This window comes from Neoarius graeffei, chromosome 16 (genome assembly GCF_027579695.1).
Source record: "Neoarius graeffei isolate fNeoGra1 chromosome 16, fNeoGra1.pri, whole genome shotgun sequence".
Taxonomy (NCBI): Eukaryota; Metazoa; Chordata; class Actinopteri; order Siluriformes; family Ariidae; genus Neoarius; species Neoarius graeffei.
In genome coordinates this window covers 54,561,950-54,576,865 of record NC_083584.1, presented here as the reverse complement: position 1 = coordinate 54,576,865, position 14,916 = coordinate 54,561,950, and the positions used below count along the sequence as shown (strand labels likewise).

The following is a 14,916-nucleotide window of genomic DNA, read 5'->3' as shown; positions in this document are numbered from 1 at the left end:
ACTCTGTGCAACTGGAGGTTTCAAGTTGACCAAATGGATTAGTAACAATAAAGCTGTCCTGACCTCCATTCCTGAGTCTGAAAGGGCAAAGGATATAAAGAATCTTGACATTGATGATTTACCAATTGAGAGAGCACTGGGTGTGCAATGGTGTGTCAAGGAAGATGCCTTCACATTTCAGGTGACCATCAAAGAGCGTCCATGTAGTAGGCATGGAATTCTGTCCATGGTCAGTTCCATACATGATCCACTTGGATTCCTTGCACCTCACACCTCATCTCATCTCATCTCATTATCTGTAGCCGCTTTATCCTTCTACAGGGTCGCAGGCAAGCTGGAGCCTATCCCAGCTGACTACGGGCGAAAGGCGGGGTACACCCTGGACAAGTCGCCAGGTCATCACAGGGCTGACACATAGACACAGACAACCATTCACACTCACATTCACTACGGCCAATTTAGAGTCACCAGTTAACCTAACCTGCATGTCTTTGGACTGTGGGGGAAACCGGAGCACCCGGAGGAAACCCACGCGGACACGGGGAGAACATGCAAACTCCACACAGAAAGGCCCTCGCCGGCCCCGGGGCTCGAACCCAGGACCTTCTTGCTGTGAGGCGGCAGCGCTAACCACTACACCACCGTGCCGCCCCACCTCACACCTTTACAGCAAAATGTGTTCTACAGGAGTTATGCAAGCTGAACATTGGATGGGATGAAGAATTGCCAGAAGTCCATGCTCAAGCCTGGAAGAAATGGTGGCAACATCTTCCAAGAGTGAGGGAATTCAAGGTCAGCAGATGTTTTGTACCAGACAACTTTGGAAGTGTCAAAATGACACAGGTGCACCATTTCTGCGATGCAAGTAAAGTTGGGTATGGTACAGTTACCTACCTGAGATTGACCAGCTGCAGCAAGGTCCACGTCACCTTTCTAATAGGAAAGGCCCAAGTTGTGCCTCTAAAGCTGATGACCACACCACGGATGGAGCTTACTGCTGCTGTTCTGGCAGTACATATGGACAGGATGCTGTCTGAGGAGTTGCAAATGGATTTGGAAGCATCTCTTTTTTTGGACAGATAGCATGACTGTTCTAAGGTACATCTGAAATGAAAGCAGAAGATTCCAAACCTTTGTGGCCAATCGTGTGAACATCATCAGAAGTACCTCAGAAGTGTCTCAGTGGAAGTACATAGGAACAAAACTGAATCCTGCTGATTTATTCCTCCCGGAGACTGCATGTGGATGCTTTTCTGAAAGGAAAGACTTGGATCAATGGCCCAGAATTTTTAAAGGAACTACCTCAGTGCTGGCCAGACCCTCCTGTTGAACTTGTCTTGTTTCCAGATCACCCTGAATTGAGAAAAGGAGTTGTCAGTGTTAATGTTGCTATGAAGGAAAACTGTGATGCTACTACTAACCTGATGAATTACATGTAAACATGGATAAAGCTCAAGAAAGCTGTGGCATGGCTCCTCAGATTGAAGTCTATTCTTTTGGGTCTTGCTAAAAAATGCAAGAAAGACAAAGATCAAAACAAGCATGTTATGGTCACAAGAAAACAGAAACAAGAAAAAACTGGTCCATATATGCTATCAGTCAGTGACCTGGAAAATGCTGGGGTGGCAATTGTACAGTTTTGCCAGAGGCAAGGCTTTCCAAAAGAGATGGCTTGTTTGCAGAGAGGTATGCAGTGTGTGAGTAGAAACAGCATCATCTTCAGGTTGGATCCTTTTCTTAACGTTGGCATCTTGAGGGTCGGTGGCTGTCTCAGCAAAATGGCAATGCCCAGCTAACAAAAACATCCTGCGATCCTCCCTAAAGACCATGTTTCCAAGCTCTTACTTCAGCATATCCATCATGAAGTTGGACACAGTGGAAGGAATTTCATGCTTTCCTGACTCAGACAAAGGTACTGGATTCCTTGTGCCAATGCTTTGGCCAGAAGGGTCATTCATGAATGCACAACATGCAGAAAATTCAGCTCCGGTGTAGGTGAACAGAAAATGGCAGACCTTCCTGTTGATAGGTTGACCTTCCACCTTTTACTCATGTAGGGGTTGATCATTTTGGATCACTGGAAATCAAACAAGGCCGTAGCCTTTTGAAGCACTATGGAGTGATTTTTACGTGTCTTACCAGCCGTGCTATACATCTGGAAGTTGCAAATTCACTTGATACTGATTCTTGTATCCATGCCTTCATATGTTTCATTGCCAGAAGAGGGCAGGTGTCTGAACTGTGATTGGACAATGGAACAAATTTTGTTGCAACGGAAAAGGAACTAAAAGAGGCTCTGAAATCCTGGAACATACAACAGATTGAACAGAGTCTGCTCCAAAAGGAGCACCCCATGGTGCCCATTATGGAGGAATATTGGAGAGGCTCATTCACATGATCAAAAGAGTACTCCAGTCAATCACCAGTCAACAGCATCTGGATGATGAGGGCCTTCAGACTGTAATGTGTGAGGCTGAGGCCATTCTAAATAGCCATCCACTCACAACCGTCTCTGACAGTCCAAATGACTTTGAACCACTAACACCTAACCGTTTACTGCAACTTAAGGTGCAGCCAGTTCTTCCTCCAGGATCGTTTGTGAAAGAAGACCTTTGCCAGACGTCACTGGAGGCAGACACAATACATTGCGGATTTAGGCTACATCCACACGACAACGGCAACGAGATTTTTTTTTAAATATCGCGTCCACATGGGCAACGGATCAGTTAAATTTCAGGTCCATATGGCAACGCAACGCTTGCTGAAAACGATGCAATACACATGCCACACCTCTAGGTGCGCTGTAAGATGGTCCCATCGGAGACACCAGAACAATAGAAGTAGACGCATGCGCATAACTGCGCATGCGCACAGTGACTATCCCTGTCACTGTCACACGCACATACTTTCTCACTCGCTATCCTATGGATATAGTCCCTTTAAATCACGTGCTCATTTTTTGAATGGAGACACAGAAAGAGGAATGAACGGGGGGTAGATGGAAGCTGGTACGCCAACATTCTGATATCCTCCAGAATTCTTTAATGGTCCGGAATAAATTGAATGCTACACGTTGATGGATTACTTTATTCTTCTACGCCCTTTTTGAGGAATGTATTGTCGGACTTAAACCAACATCTGAAGAGGTGAGATCGCTCCTTTTTTTTCCCTATTTTTGCTGGCGGGATTGACTCTGCCCTAAGGGCTATTCTCTCTCACTCTCTCTCACTTTGCACCATTACACAATAAATATTCACAGTGAAAATATTTTGTAAGCGCGTTTCATGAACCAAGTTATAGGATTTGTTGACAACTCGCATCGAGTTCGTTACACTTCTACCCGGCGTGAAGCACATGTGGTTGTGACGTCATCGTAAACAAATCCGTTCTACTCATCCAGACGACTTCGCAATGGCTCCGTTGCCAGATTTTTCCACTCTGGAACCCGTTCTCAAAAGATTTCGTTTTGGGGCACCCGAAATGCCGGTGCCGTGTGGACGCCAGGCCGAAACAATAAACAATTTTATCAGATTCACCTGAATCCGTTGCCGTGTGGACAGGGCCTTATTCTGGAAACGATGGGTCAGAGAGTATATTCCTCTTCTACAGACACGGCAAAAGTGGTCTTGTGTCAGATGCAACTTCTGTGAAGGAGACATTGTGCTGGTAGCTGACGCCACAGCACCAAGAGGATCATGGATGTTGGCCAGAATCATTGACGCTCTTCCTGATTCCAAAGGGTTGGTTCGCAGCATAAGGCTTCAAACAAAGATGAGCCAGCTTGAGAGACCTGTCAGTAAGATCTGTTTGCTGGTAGAGGGCCCGCAACCTACGGTAAGACTGATTTGAGGCCTCCCTGAATTTGTGCACGGGCATACACTCACATGCAGATGCATACACTGATTCTTACACACAATTTTGTAAATAGTATATGGCTCCTTTTAGAAAATTTACATTTTGTTTATTATAGCTCACTTCCTGCAGCTGCTATAAGGGGCCGGCTGCGTAGGAGCCATTTTGTGTTTTAAACTAAAAATTAGATTCAATATGTACTATTGGAGTACAGATTAGTTATGTTGGGTCTTTTATTTTGCCTGAGGACTTTGTTTGATAGCCCTTTGGTAGACCTTAAGGATAAGATGGCTGCCACTAACCTGTGACCTCAGTCTACTTGAACAAAGGAGTTGAGGACTTGAGCAACAAAAAAGTTCTTTACAGGCTATACAGGTTATTTTTGACTTAATTAGATGTCTTTTTATCTTTGTTTGGATTATTGGAGTCCTCCAGTTTCTACTATTAGTTTGTCCTGCTCCTGCCTGCCTGCCATATTCACCCGCTTGCCTGCCATACTCACCTGCCTGCTTATCATCCCATCTCAACCAAAAAGGTACAATTTAAAAATTTCTTGGATAGCCAGTCAAAGAAGTGTGATAATCAAGTCCAATCTAATGGCTATTTAACCAATTTGAAAATATGCCATTACACTTTGTACAGCCTCCCTTTACCAGTGGGTGGCATGATGGTGTAGTGGTTAGCACTGTCGCTTCACAGCAAAAAGGTTCTGGGTTTGATCCCAGCAGCCAACAGGGGCCTTTCTGTGTGGAGTTTGCATGTTCTCCCCGTGTCTCCATGGGTTTTCTCTGGGTGCATGGTGGAAGCTTGATTCTGCGCTCAGCAAGCCATTTTTTGTGTTGATTTGGACATAATGCTTCATATCACTGTCCTGCTGGAAGATCCAATGACGACCCAGTTTTAGTTTCCTGACAGAGGCAGCCAGATTCTGATTTAAAATGTCCTGGTATTTCATGGAGTCCATGATGCCATTTTCCCTAACAAGGTTTCCAGGCCTTTGGAGGAAAAACAGCCCCAAAACATCATAGAACTTCCACCGTAATTTACAGTTGAGATCAGGTTCTTTTCATTATAACCATACTTCTTTTTACAACAAACCCACCTTGAGTGTTTATTACCAAAAAGCTCAATTTTTGTTCCATCAGACCATAGAACACGGTTCCAGTCAAAGTCGTAGTAGTGTTTCACAAACTTCAGGTGCTTATGTTTGTGGTTAACTGACAGAAAAGGCTTTTTTTTCTGTCACCTTCCAAATAATCTGTTGGTATGGAGGTGGACTCTGATGGTGGTTTTGGAGACTTGGAAACCCCAAGATTTAACTTTTTTCTTGTAATTCACCAACCGTGATCCTTGGGGATTATTTTTGCTTCTCTTACCCTCCTCACTGTGTGTGGGGACCAAATAAACTTGGGTCCTCTTCCAGGCAAGTTTGTAACAGTTCCAGTTGTTGGCCACTTTTTAATTATTGCCCTAACAGTAGAAATTGACACTTTCAGGTAAGTATATATATATATATATATATATATATATATATATATATATATATATATATATAAAAAATTTTTTAAATAACCATTCCCTGACTTATGAAGGTCAACACTCTTCTCCCTCATTTGGTTTGCTTTCTGATCTTTCCCATGTTGCTAAATGTCTAAGGGAATTTGGCTGCTGTCACACCTCATATTTGTTCCCCAGTTAATCAGGAAGTCATGGATTACAGCTTGAAAGATCCTACACACTCCAATCAACTAAAACATGTACAATTTAAATGGGAAACATAATTTAAATAATTATGGAGAACATGGTTTATATACACTGTAGTGTGTTCACTTTACTATATTATATATTTAAAATGGTTTAGAAAGGCACACTGACCTCTCTCTCTCTCTCTCTCTCTCTCTCTCTCTCTCTCTGTGTGTGTAAGATCCAGCACTTCACAGTGCAGGTCAGACCAAAAACCAAGCCATGAAGTGCAAGGAACTCTCTATGAACATCCATGATCATGTTTTGTCGAGCCATAGCTCTGAGTGAGGGAATAAAACCATTTCTGAAGCTTGGAATGTTCCCAGGAGCACAGTGAGCTTCATCATTGACTGTTCAGTGAGACTCAGTAACCAGACTAGAAGGGCGTTAGTCAGGGAGGTGAAGAACACAATGTCACCTCTGAGAGCTTCAGAAGTCCTCCACAGAGATAGGAGAACCTGCCAGAAGGACAGTCGTCTCCAAAATACTCCATCAATCAGAAATACTCCATCTATCAGACCTTCAGTGGTATAGAAGCTAGAATGAAGCCACTCCTGAGTAAAAGGCATATGCAGGCAATCACAGGACTCTGAGAGCATGAGGGTGAAAATCAGGTACTGCTCATCGACTGGCTAATACCATCCCGAAAGTGAAGCATGGTGGTGGCTGCATCATGCTATGGGTGTACATCTCAGTGCCAGGGATAGGGAGACTAGTCAGAAAAGAGGGAAGGATGAATGCAGCCAAATATAGAGAGGTGTTTGAAGAAAACCCGCTCCAGGAAGCACACAACCTCAGACGGGGGTGAAAGTTCACTGGTCACCATGGCAACGACTCGAATTGTACAGCCAAGACAACGCTGCAGTGGCTTCAGGATAAGTCTCTGAATATACTTGAGTGGCCCAGGAATATCTCAGACCTGAACCCCAGAGAACACCCGTGGAGACAGCTGAAGATGCAGCTCACAGATGCCCCACATCCAGTCTGGTTGAGCTTGAGAGGATCTGCAAGGAAGAATGGGAGAAATTGCCCAAATCCAGGAGTGTAAAGTATTTAGAGACTTACCCAAGAAGACTCGAAGCTGGAACTGCTGCTAAAGTGCTTCTGCAAAGTACCAAATGAAGGCTCTGAAGAATGTGAATCTAAATAAGAAATTTCAGTTTTTGAGTTTAAATAAATTTGCAAAAATTAAGTAGTTTTCACTTTGGCATTATGGGTTACTGTGTGAAAATGGACGGCAAAAATATGTTTTAAATTATGTAATGTATAACAGTCTGTGGGGCGGCACGGTGGTGTAGTGGTTAGCACTGGCGCCTCACAGCAAGAAGGTCCTGGGTTCTGTGTGGAATTTGCATGTTCTCCCTGTGTCTGAGTGGGTTTCCTCCGGGTGCTCCGGTTTCCCCCACAGTCCAAAGACATGCAGGTTAGGCTAATTGGTGGCTCTAAATTGACCGTAGGTGTGAATGGTTGTCTGTCTCTGTGTCAGCCCTGTGATAACCTGGCGACTTGTCCAGGGTGTACCCCGCCTCTCACCCATAGTCAGCTGGGATAGGCTCCAGCTTGCCTGCGACCCTGTAGAACAGGATAAGCGGCTACAGATGATGGATGGATGGATGGATAACAGTCTGTTGTGCAGAAAGTGTTGCAAGCCCACTGTGTGTGTGTGTGTGTGTGTGTGTGTGTGTGTGTGTGTGTGTGTGTGTGTGTGTGTAGATTCATGACTGAAGCAGCACGCAGGGAGCAGGAGAACCAGAAGAAAAAGGTGCAGCCAAAACTGGGGCTTTCAGTTACCGGAAATGTCTCCCGTAACATGTCCACACCCCCTCGTCATAGCAATGGCAGTCTGACCCCGCCTGTGACTCCGCCCATCACTCCTTCATCTTCCTTCCGTAGCAGCACACCCACAGGTGTGTGCTGTTCATTCTACTTACTTTGTTTTGTTGTTGTTTCATGAAACTGTTTCCAGAAAAGAAATACAGTACGTATTAACAGAGAAAAGTTCACCTGTAAAAAAAAAATTAGTCATAATGAAATATCTTGCAAATATTACATTTTCACTATTTCTGCTTTAAAATCTTTTTTGCACCTTTGAGCCTTATGCACTGACAGCATTTGATAGACAGGGATTCAGAGCCCAGTACAGAAGAAGCATTAAAGTGTGTTTTGTGTCTGATGGGATACAAGGACACTGTATGATGTCGGCATGGTCTGGTGCATTGATGTTATAACAGAGTAATGATGATTGTCCTGCCCTCAGGCAGTGAGTGTGATGAAGAGGAGGTTGAGTATGAAGACTCAGACAGTGATGAGTCGTGGACTACAGAGAGTGCCATCAGTTCAGAGTCCATCCTGAGCTCCATGTGCATGAACGGAGGAGACGAGAAGCCCTTTGCCTGTCCGGTGCCTGGCTGCAAGAAGAGATACAAAGTATACACGCAGACACAGCCATATACAGTGTTATCACAACAATAATCTCATCTCATCTCATCTCATTATCTCTAGCCGCTTTATCCTTCTACAGGGTCGCAGGCAAGCTGGAGCCTATCCCAGCTGACTACGGGCGAAAGGCGGGGTACACCCTGGACAAGTCGCCAGGTCATCACAGGGCTGACACAGAGACACAGACAACCATTCACACTCACATTCACACCTACGGTCAATTTAGAGTCACCAGTTAACCTAACCTGCATGTCTTTGGACTGTGGGGGAAACCGGAGCACCCGGAGGAAACCCACGCGGACACGGGGAGAACATGCAAACATCCACACAGAAGGGCCCTCGCCGGCCCCGGGGCTCGAACCCAGGACCTTCTTGCTGTGAGGCGACAGCGCTAACCACTACACCACCGTGCCGCCCCACAACAATAATAATAATTACAATTATAATAATTATCATATAATAAATAGCAATCTGTGGGGTCCAAGCATAGCAATCTGCGGGGTCCAAGCAGACTTTTCATGGCCAGTTCTAAAGAGAGTATAAAGAGAATACTGAATAATGTGCTCATCAAGTTATGTGACATGGTTTATGAGCTTAATGCTAACAAATTCCCACAGGTACCAAAAACATCTCGTACTCGTTCTGAACTAATTGCATTGATGCGTCCCTAATAATAAGCAAAATACAACACGTTTTTTCAAACCCAGTGTTTAAACTTTTGCTCATGCGCTCAAAGTAATCATGCAAATAATTGTGCTTTTGGATAGTTATTGGCTGTGTGTCTAACTCACTGTCATTTTCTTGTTGAAGAACGTGAATGGTATAAAGTATCACGCGAAGAACGGACACAGGACACAGATTCGCGTGAGGAAGCCTTTCAAGTGCCGCTGTGGGAAAAGCTACAAAACCTCTCAAGGGCTTCGGCACCATACCATCAACTTCCATCCCCCACTGTGATTACCACACACACACACACACACACACACTCTACTCATATTGTTTCAAAACGTATAACACACATTTCCTATAAGTGACTCACCTGCACACGTTTCCTTTTCTGTTTTGTTTTTTTTTAAACAGTTATATATGTTTGTAAGTGTGTACTGTTTTGCACAACCTTCATATCATTCCTCTTTACATGTAGTGAGAATGGATCATTATTTGAGTACACAATGGCTTGGAATGACCATTCATAATCATTTTTGATTTATAACTAAATACCGTAGTTCTGCTCAGCAAAGCTGAGAGCTGCGCTTAAGAAGTCTTAAGTTGACAAGTTTATATTTTTTATTTATACCTATGTATATAATATCTATAAAGAAATGTTTAGCATGTGCATGTATTAGTAACTAGTTTGTTTTTATGAATTTTCACACACACACACACACACACACACACACACACACACACACACACACACACACACACACACACACCATTTAAATTAAATCTTTAGCATAGTGTGCAAAATCTGAAGGGGTCTGAAAACTTTTTGAATTCTGTGTGTATATATTTTAACACAATTCCTGTATCTGTATCTGAAAATATTCACATCTGTTTTTCTATTTGGACATAAACCAAAAGTGGGTGTGATCTGTACTGTAAATTGTGCATTTTTACATTTTTTTACATTAAAAATAAAAAAATCATGTTAACTCTGGAAACCTGTAAACACTGGAAACGCCTGAAAAAAACAAGGAATGTTTCAACACAGCAACATTGTTCCCGAATTAGGAAATTATTTAGGTTGCAGTTGACATTAATAGCCAACTAATATTATTTGATCAGATTTACTTCAGTTTGTACATGTGGTACATTCCAGAAAGATTGGCGTTCAGTGGAGATACTGTCAGAATCTCAGTGCTGCTGCGAGTCCAAATGGGGTCCTTTAAGCAGCATTTCATTTTAATTCCTGTATGATTTTACAAGTTGATTTTCTTTTAATAATGGTAGAGAACAGTCATTTAAGAACATAGAACAACACACAATAAATGTATAAGATCTACAATCTTTGAAAGATTCATTAAATTGTTAATTTTGTAGAGATACAGATGGATACAGATTATGAAATTTTTTGAAATCTAGCAACCCTCACCACAAGCCTTGGCAACCCATTCTCTACAGGGCCAAAATAAAGTAAAAACTATTTTGTTTGGAACACACACCTAAGCTGTCACTTTCTGGCAAGCTTTCTTTGAAAAAAAAAAAAAAGAATACTCCACCTGTTTGGATCTGTATTCGGATTTATTGTCTGTTCAATCTGAATAATTTATTTGGTTAGATCCCTGATAAATCCCCTAATGGATTCAGAACGCAATCAGACCCCTTTGGTTTCTACACATACTGTATATCAAATTTTACTTTCTTGGTCATTAATTTGAACACTAACTCATTGATGAAATGAAAATGTATTTAGAAATATTTGCAAATTGTATTTAAAATCTAAAATTGTAATTTAGATTCATATTCAGAGCCTTTATTCGGTCCTTTGTAGAAGCACTTTTGGCAGCAGTTCCAGCTTCGAGTCTTCTTGGGTAAGTCTCTACAACTTTACACTCCTAGATTTGGGCAGATCCTCTGAAGCTCAATCAGACTGGATGTGGAGCATCTGTGAACTGCATCTTCAGCTGATGTTCCATCCACAGATGTTCCACAGAAATCCAGAGATGTTCTCTGGGGTTCAGGTCGGATTCAGAGACTTGTCCCAAAGATCTTAGAATATACCAAAATAGAGTAACATAATGCATCTCTATGGGAGCACAAGTGGAACAGTTCCAGTCTCATAAATGGGTGTGTCTCCTTGCATCACAAACAGACCTCAGTATTGACTTGAATGGAGCACTGGGTCGTTCTGGTCTGCATAAAGGCGGATCAAGCCCCCCTCCCCCTTCCAAAAGTTAAACAAGGAAGTGGTCATACATTTGCGGCTCTTGCGCCACCTCAATCCTCTCTGTTTGTCCTTCTGGTCACTGCAGCGTTGTCTTGTTGTATGCTTTAGGTCATTGTCATGGTAACAGGTTCCTACCATATGCCTTTTACTAATAAGTGGTTTCTGTCTGGCTGTCATAAACTTCTGACTGATGGAGTATTTTGGAAATGGATGTTCTTTTGACAGGTTCTCCCATCTCTGTGGAGGACTTCTCAAGCTCTTTTAGAGATCACATTGAATTCTTGGTCACCTCCCTGACCAAGGCCCTTCTGGTCTGGTTACTGAGTCGGGCTGGACAGTCAGCTTTAGGAAGAGTCCTTGTGGTTCCAAACTTCTTCCATTTCACAATGATGAAGCTCACTGTGCTCCTGGGAACATTTCAAAGCTTCAGAAATGGTTTTATTCCCTCACTCAGAGCTATATCTCGACAAAGCATAATCATGGAGGTTCACAGAGAGTTACTTGCACTTCATGGCTTGGTTTTTGGTCTGACCTGCACTGTGAATTGTTGGATCTTACACACACACACATCTGTGTGCCTTTCTAAACCATTTTAAATTAAATATATAATATAGTAAAATGAACACACTGTACAGTGTATATACATTGTCCAATCAGTTGAATCGGTCACACTCTAGTCCTGTTCCAGAGACACCTCAAGATAATCAAAGCAAACAGGACTCATCTGAGCTCAAGCTGGAGTGCCTTAGCCAAAGGGCAGAGTCCGTTGCTCAATGAGAGATTTTAGTTTCTCATTTTTAATGAATTTGCAAACATTTTTAAATTAGTTACAATGGATGTTTGTCTTTTTTTTTTTACGTCTTTTAGTCTAGAAAATGAAGCCTTTAGAAAAGTGTCATATCATTTTTTTCCAGCACATCCTAGACAGTCAGTTTTTAACTTTACTATTTCAATACAGTAGGCCCAAAACTGAATAAAAATCAGAAAATCCGATTGATTGATTGATTGATTGATTGATTGATTGATTGATTTTTTTTGTTCTCAGACCCTCAAACAGACTGATTTTTTTTTTCCTTCAAATTATAAATAGATTGGTACCATAATATGGCCAATAGGAAGAAATTAGAGAAAATGTAGCTAAATACTGTTCTTTACAATGAAAATGCTTGTAGGACCCAGACAAAGTTGCACAGAATCCGGGATATCAAATTAAACTTTTTTTTTTTTAATTTTCAACTGTCAAAAACAAAAACATCATGTGGTACCAGCATCATGCTGTTCCCTGAGTGGAGTAGTACTGAAGCAGCTGATCTAAGCGATCAACACCTCCCATGTAATCGTTGTATGCAATGATGGGAGCAGGGCACTGAATGTTGGTCAGCGCCCATTTCCCGTCACTGCTCTTCACTGTGTCTCCAGCATAGGCAGGATGGATGGTGGAGCACGTTGACACCTCCCGTGCATCCATCCATTTCACAAAGATGCTGGGCCCTTGCCTGATCCACTGAATGGTACCTCTTGTGGAGTTTTTCTCCAGGGCATCACTTCCAAGGGGACACTCCTTATGGTTCTCCCTGTATGTGCCACAGGCTCCAAACTTCATGGCTGCCAGGTCTTCAAACAGCTTACTGCTGGTTGTCCATGTAAATATGGAACCCATAACTAAGGTAAGCCAAGTGTCCCAGATTCATGACTGAATCATAGGACAGGCCATGAACACTGCTGTTGTTTGACTTCCCGACATACACGTTCCATGTAGCCATTACTGGAATCAGCCAGCACAAAGAGCTTTATGCCTTATTTTCTGGGCTTCTGCTTCATGTACTGAGTCATGCTGGTCTTTGCTTTGGTAGCCACCATCCTCTTATCAATGGCCAGCTCCCTCCTTGGGTGGTAGTGGGCTTTACATGCAGCACCCACCTCATCTAGCAGTGGCTGAACATGGAACAGCATGTCATAGCCTGGTGTCCCCTTTTTCTCTTTGTTATTGGCATCCTCCTCTGGGTCACTGATGTGCGGATTCCAGAACATGAGCTCAAATCTGGTCCTCTTCATTACTGAGGGAGGAAAAGGCACAAGACAAAATGTGGTTCTGCCGCCAGTAATCTTTTCAGACTCTGCAGTAACAGAAGGGACATGTAACTGAGAAGGCCAACAAACTTTGAAAACTCTGCATCCCCAGCATCCTCCCAGGTGTACTTCTGCTCAGCTGTGCATTTTTGGCATACTTGTTGGTGTTGATGCACACTTCCTTCATTAAAGCTGGTGAAAAGTAGAGCTGGAAAAGGTTGAGGGGGCTGTGTGGCACAATCATGTCTGCACTCCTGGTGTCCTGAGGGGTTGAAATCTCTGGCATGATGTCAGGGTCATCTTGAGTTTTCCAGGCTACTATTGAAAATAGTATTTTATTTACATTATTAAATTCATCGTATCGTCATTTTTATATGAAGTAGCAAGACCAAACAAAGTTCTAGCTGGTGACTGAAGTCAGCACTTTCAGCATACATCGCATAAAACATTGACAAAATTGCTGAGGTCGCTGATTGGGCCATTTGTTTGTCATGTGATAATTGGCGCACCGGTGCGTCGGCCGTTCCCGTTAAAGCATCTTTTCCCCTTTGGCATTCTGGATTATTCTGTGTAGATTAATGGCCAGAAAAGTAACCCATATTAATTTTAATCTATAACAAGTGAAGGGGTGTGAATACTTTATCCCCAGTCACCACCCACTTTAACAGGAACACCTGTACACCTACTCATTCAAGTAGCAGCAGCATATATAATTCATACAATCACACAGATACAGGTTCAGTTATAATTCACATCAGACATGAGAATTGGGGGAAATGGGATCTCAGTGACCGTGGCATGGTTGTTGGTGTCAGATGTGGCAGTTCTGTGGGCAGAAACACCTTGCTCATGAGAGGATCAGAGGAGACTGTCCATAGTCGTTCAAGCTGACACGAAGGCTATGGTAACGTAAATAACCAGTTTGTACAAACGTGATGAACAGAAAAGAATCTCAGGAAGCACAAAACTAAACCGTGAGGTGGATGGGCTACAACAGCAGCAGACCACATCAGGTTCCACTCCTTTCAGCCAAGAGCAGGAGTCTGAGGCTACAGTGAGCACAGATGAAGACTGGAACAACGTCACCTGGTCCTTTTCCAGCAAACAATGTCACTGAGATCAGATTTCCCCCATTCTGATGTTTAACTGAACAGTAACTGAAGCTCTTGACCTGTACCTGTAGGATTGTATGGCTTGCGCTGCTGCATGATTGACTAATCGGATAATTGTATGAAGGAGCAGGTGTACAGGTGTTTCTATATAGGCTTGTGCAATAGTGAGTTCTCAGTACACATGATTTACCACTAAAAAAAAAATCATGAATTATTTAATTGTCCAGAGCCCATTAAAAAAAAAAAAAAATCAAAAGAAGCCTTTTGAGCATTTCAGCTTTAAGAAGAAGACAGGAGCATGAAGGTTAGCAATATTAGCCGCTGTGCAGTTGGGAACAGACTCCTTCACGTGTATGTGTGTTACAGAGTAAGATTACCAATGCTGCATATACACCCCACTTTCTGATGGGGTTTTTTGAGAACGTGATGCTAGGTTTCTGCATACCACACCCACAGTCTTCAGATCACAAGAGGAAATTCGCTTTTATTGTATTAAATGTGGGCGGCACAGTGATGTTGTGGTTAGCACTGTCTCCTCACAGCAAGAAGGTCCTGGGTTCGAGCCCAGCAGCCGACGAGGGCCTTTCTGTGTGGAGTTTGCATGTTCTCCCCATGTCTGCGTGGGTTTCCTCCGGGTGCTCCAGTTTCAACCATAGTCCAAAGGCGTGCAGGTTAGGCTAATCAGTGGCTCTAAATTGACCGTAGGTGTGAATGTGAGTGTGAATGGTTGTGTGTCTATGTGTCAGCCCTGTGATGACCTGGCGACTTGTCCAGGGTGTACCCCACCTCTCACCCATAGTCAGCTGAGAT

General features: G+C 43.0%; 1 protein-coding gene across 1 annotated transcript in view; it reads left to right on the top strand.

The window, feature by feature from the left end:
• jazf1a (JAZF zinc finger 1a) overlaps nucleotides 1-14,638 on the top strand; it is a 116,987-nt gene extending 102,349 nt beyond the window's left edge. Inside the window, exons 3-6 of the mRNA XM_060943190.1 lie at nucleotides 7,309-7,502; nucleotides 7,853-8,022; nucleotides 8,845-8,987; nucleotides 10,529-14,638. Of these exons, the coding sequence (XP_060799173.1) occupies nucleotides 7,309-7,502; nucleotides 7,853-8,022; nucleotides 8,845-8,987; nucleotides 10,529-10,751 (730 nt within the window). The 3' untranslated portion in view covers nucleotides 10,752-14,638. The remainder of the gene's footprint in view (nucleotides 1-7,308; nucleotides 7,503-7,852; nucleotides 8,023-8,844; nucleotides 8,988-10,528) is intronic.
• Nucleotides 14,639-14,916: the final 278 nt, after the last annotated feature.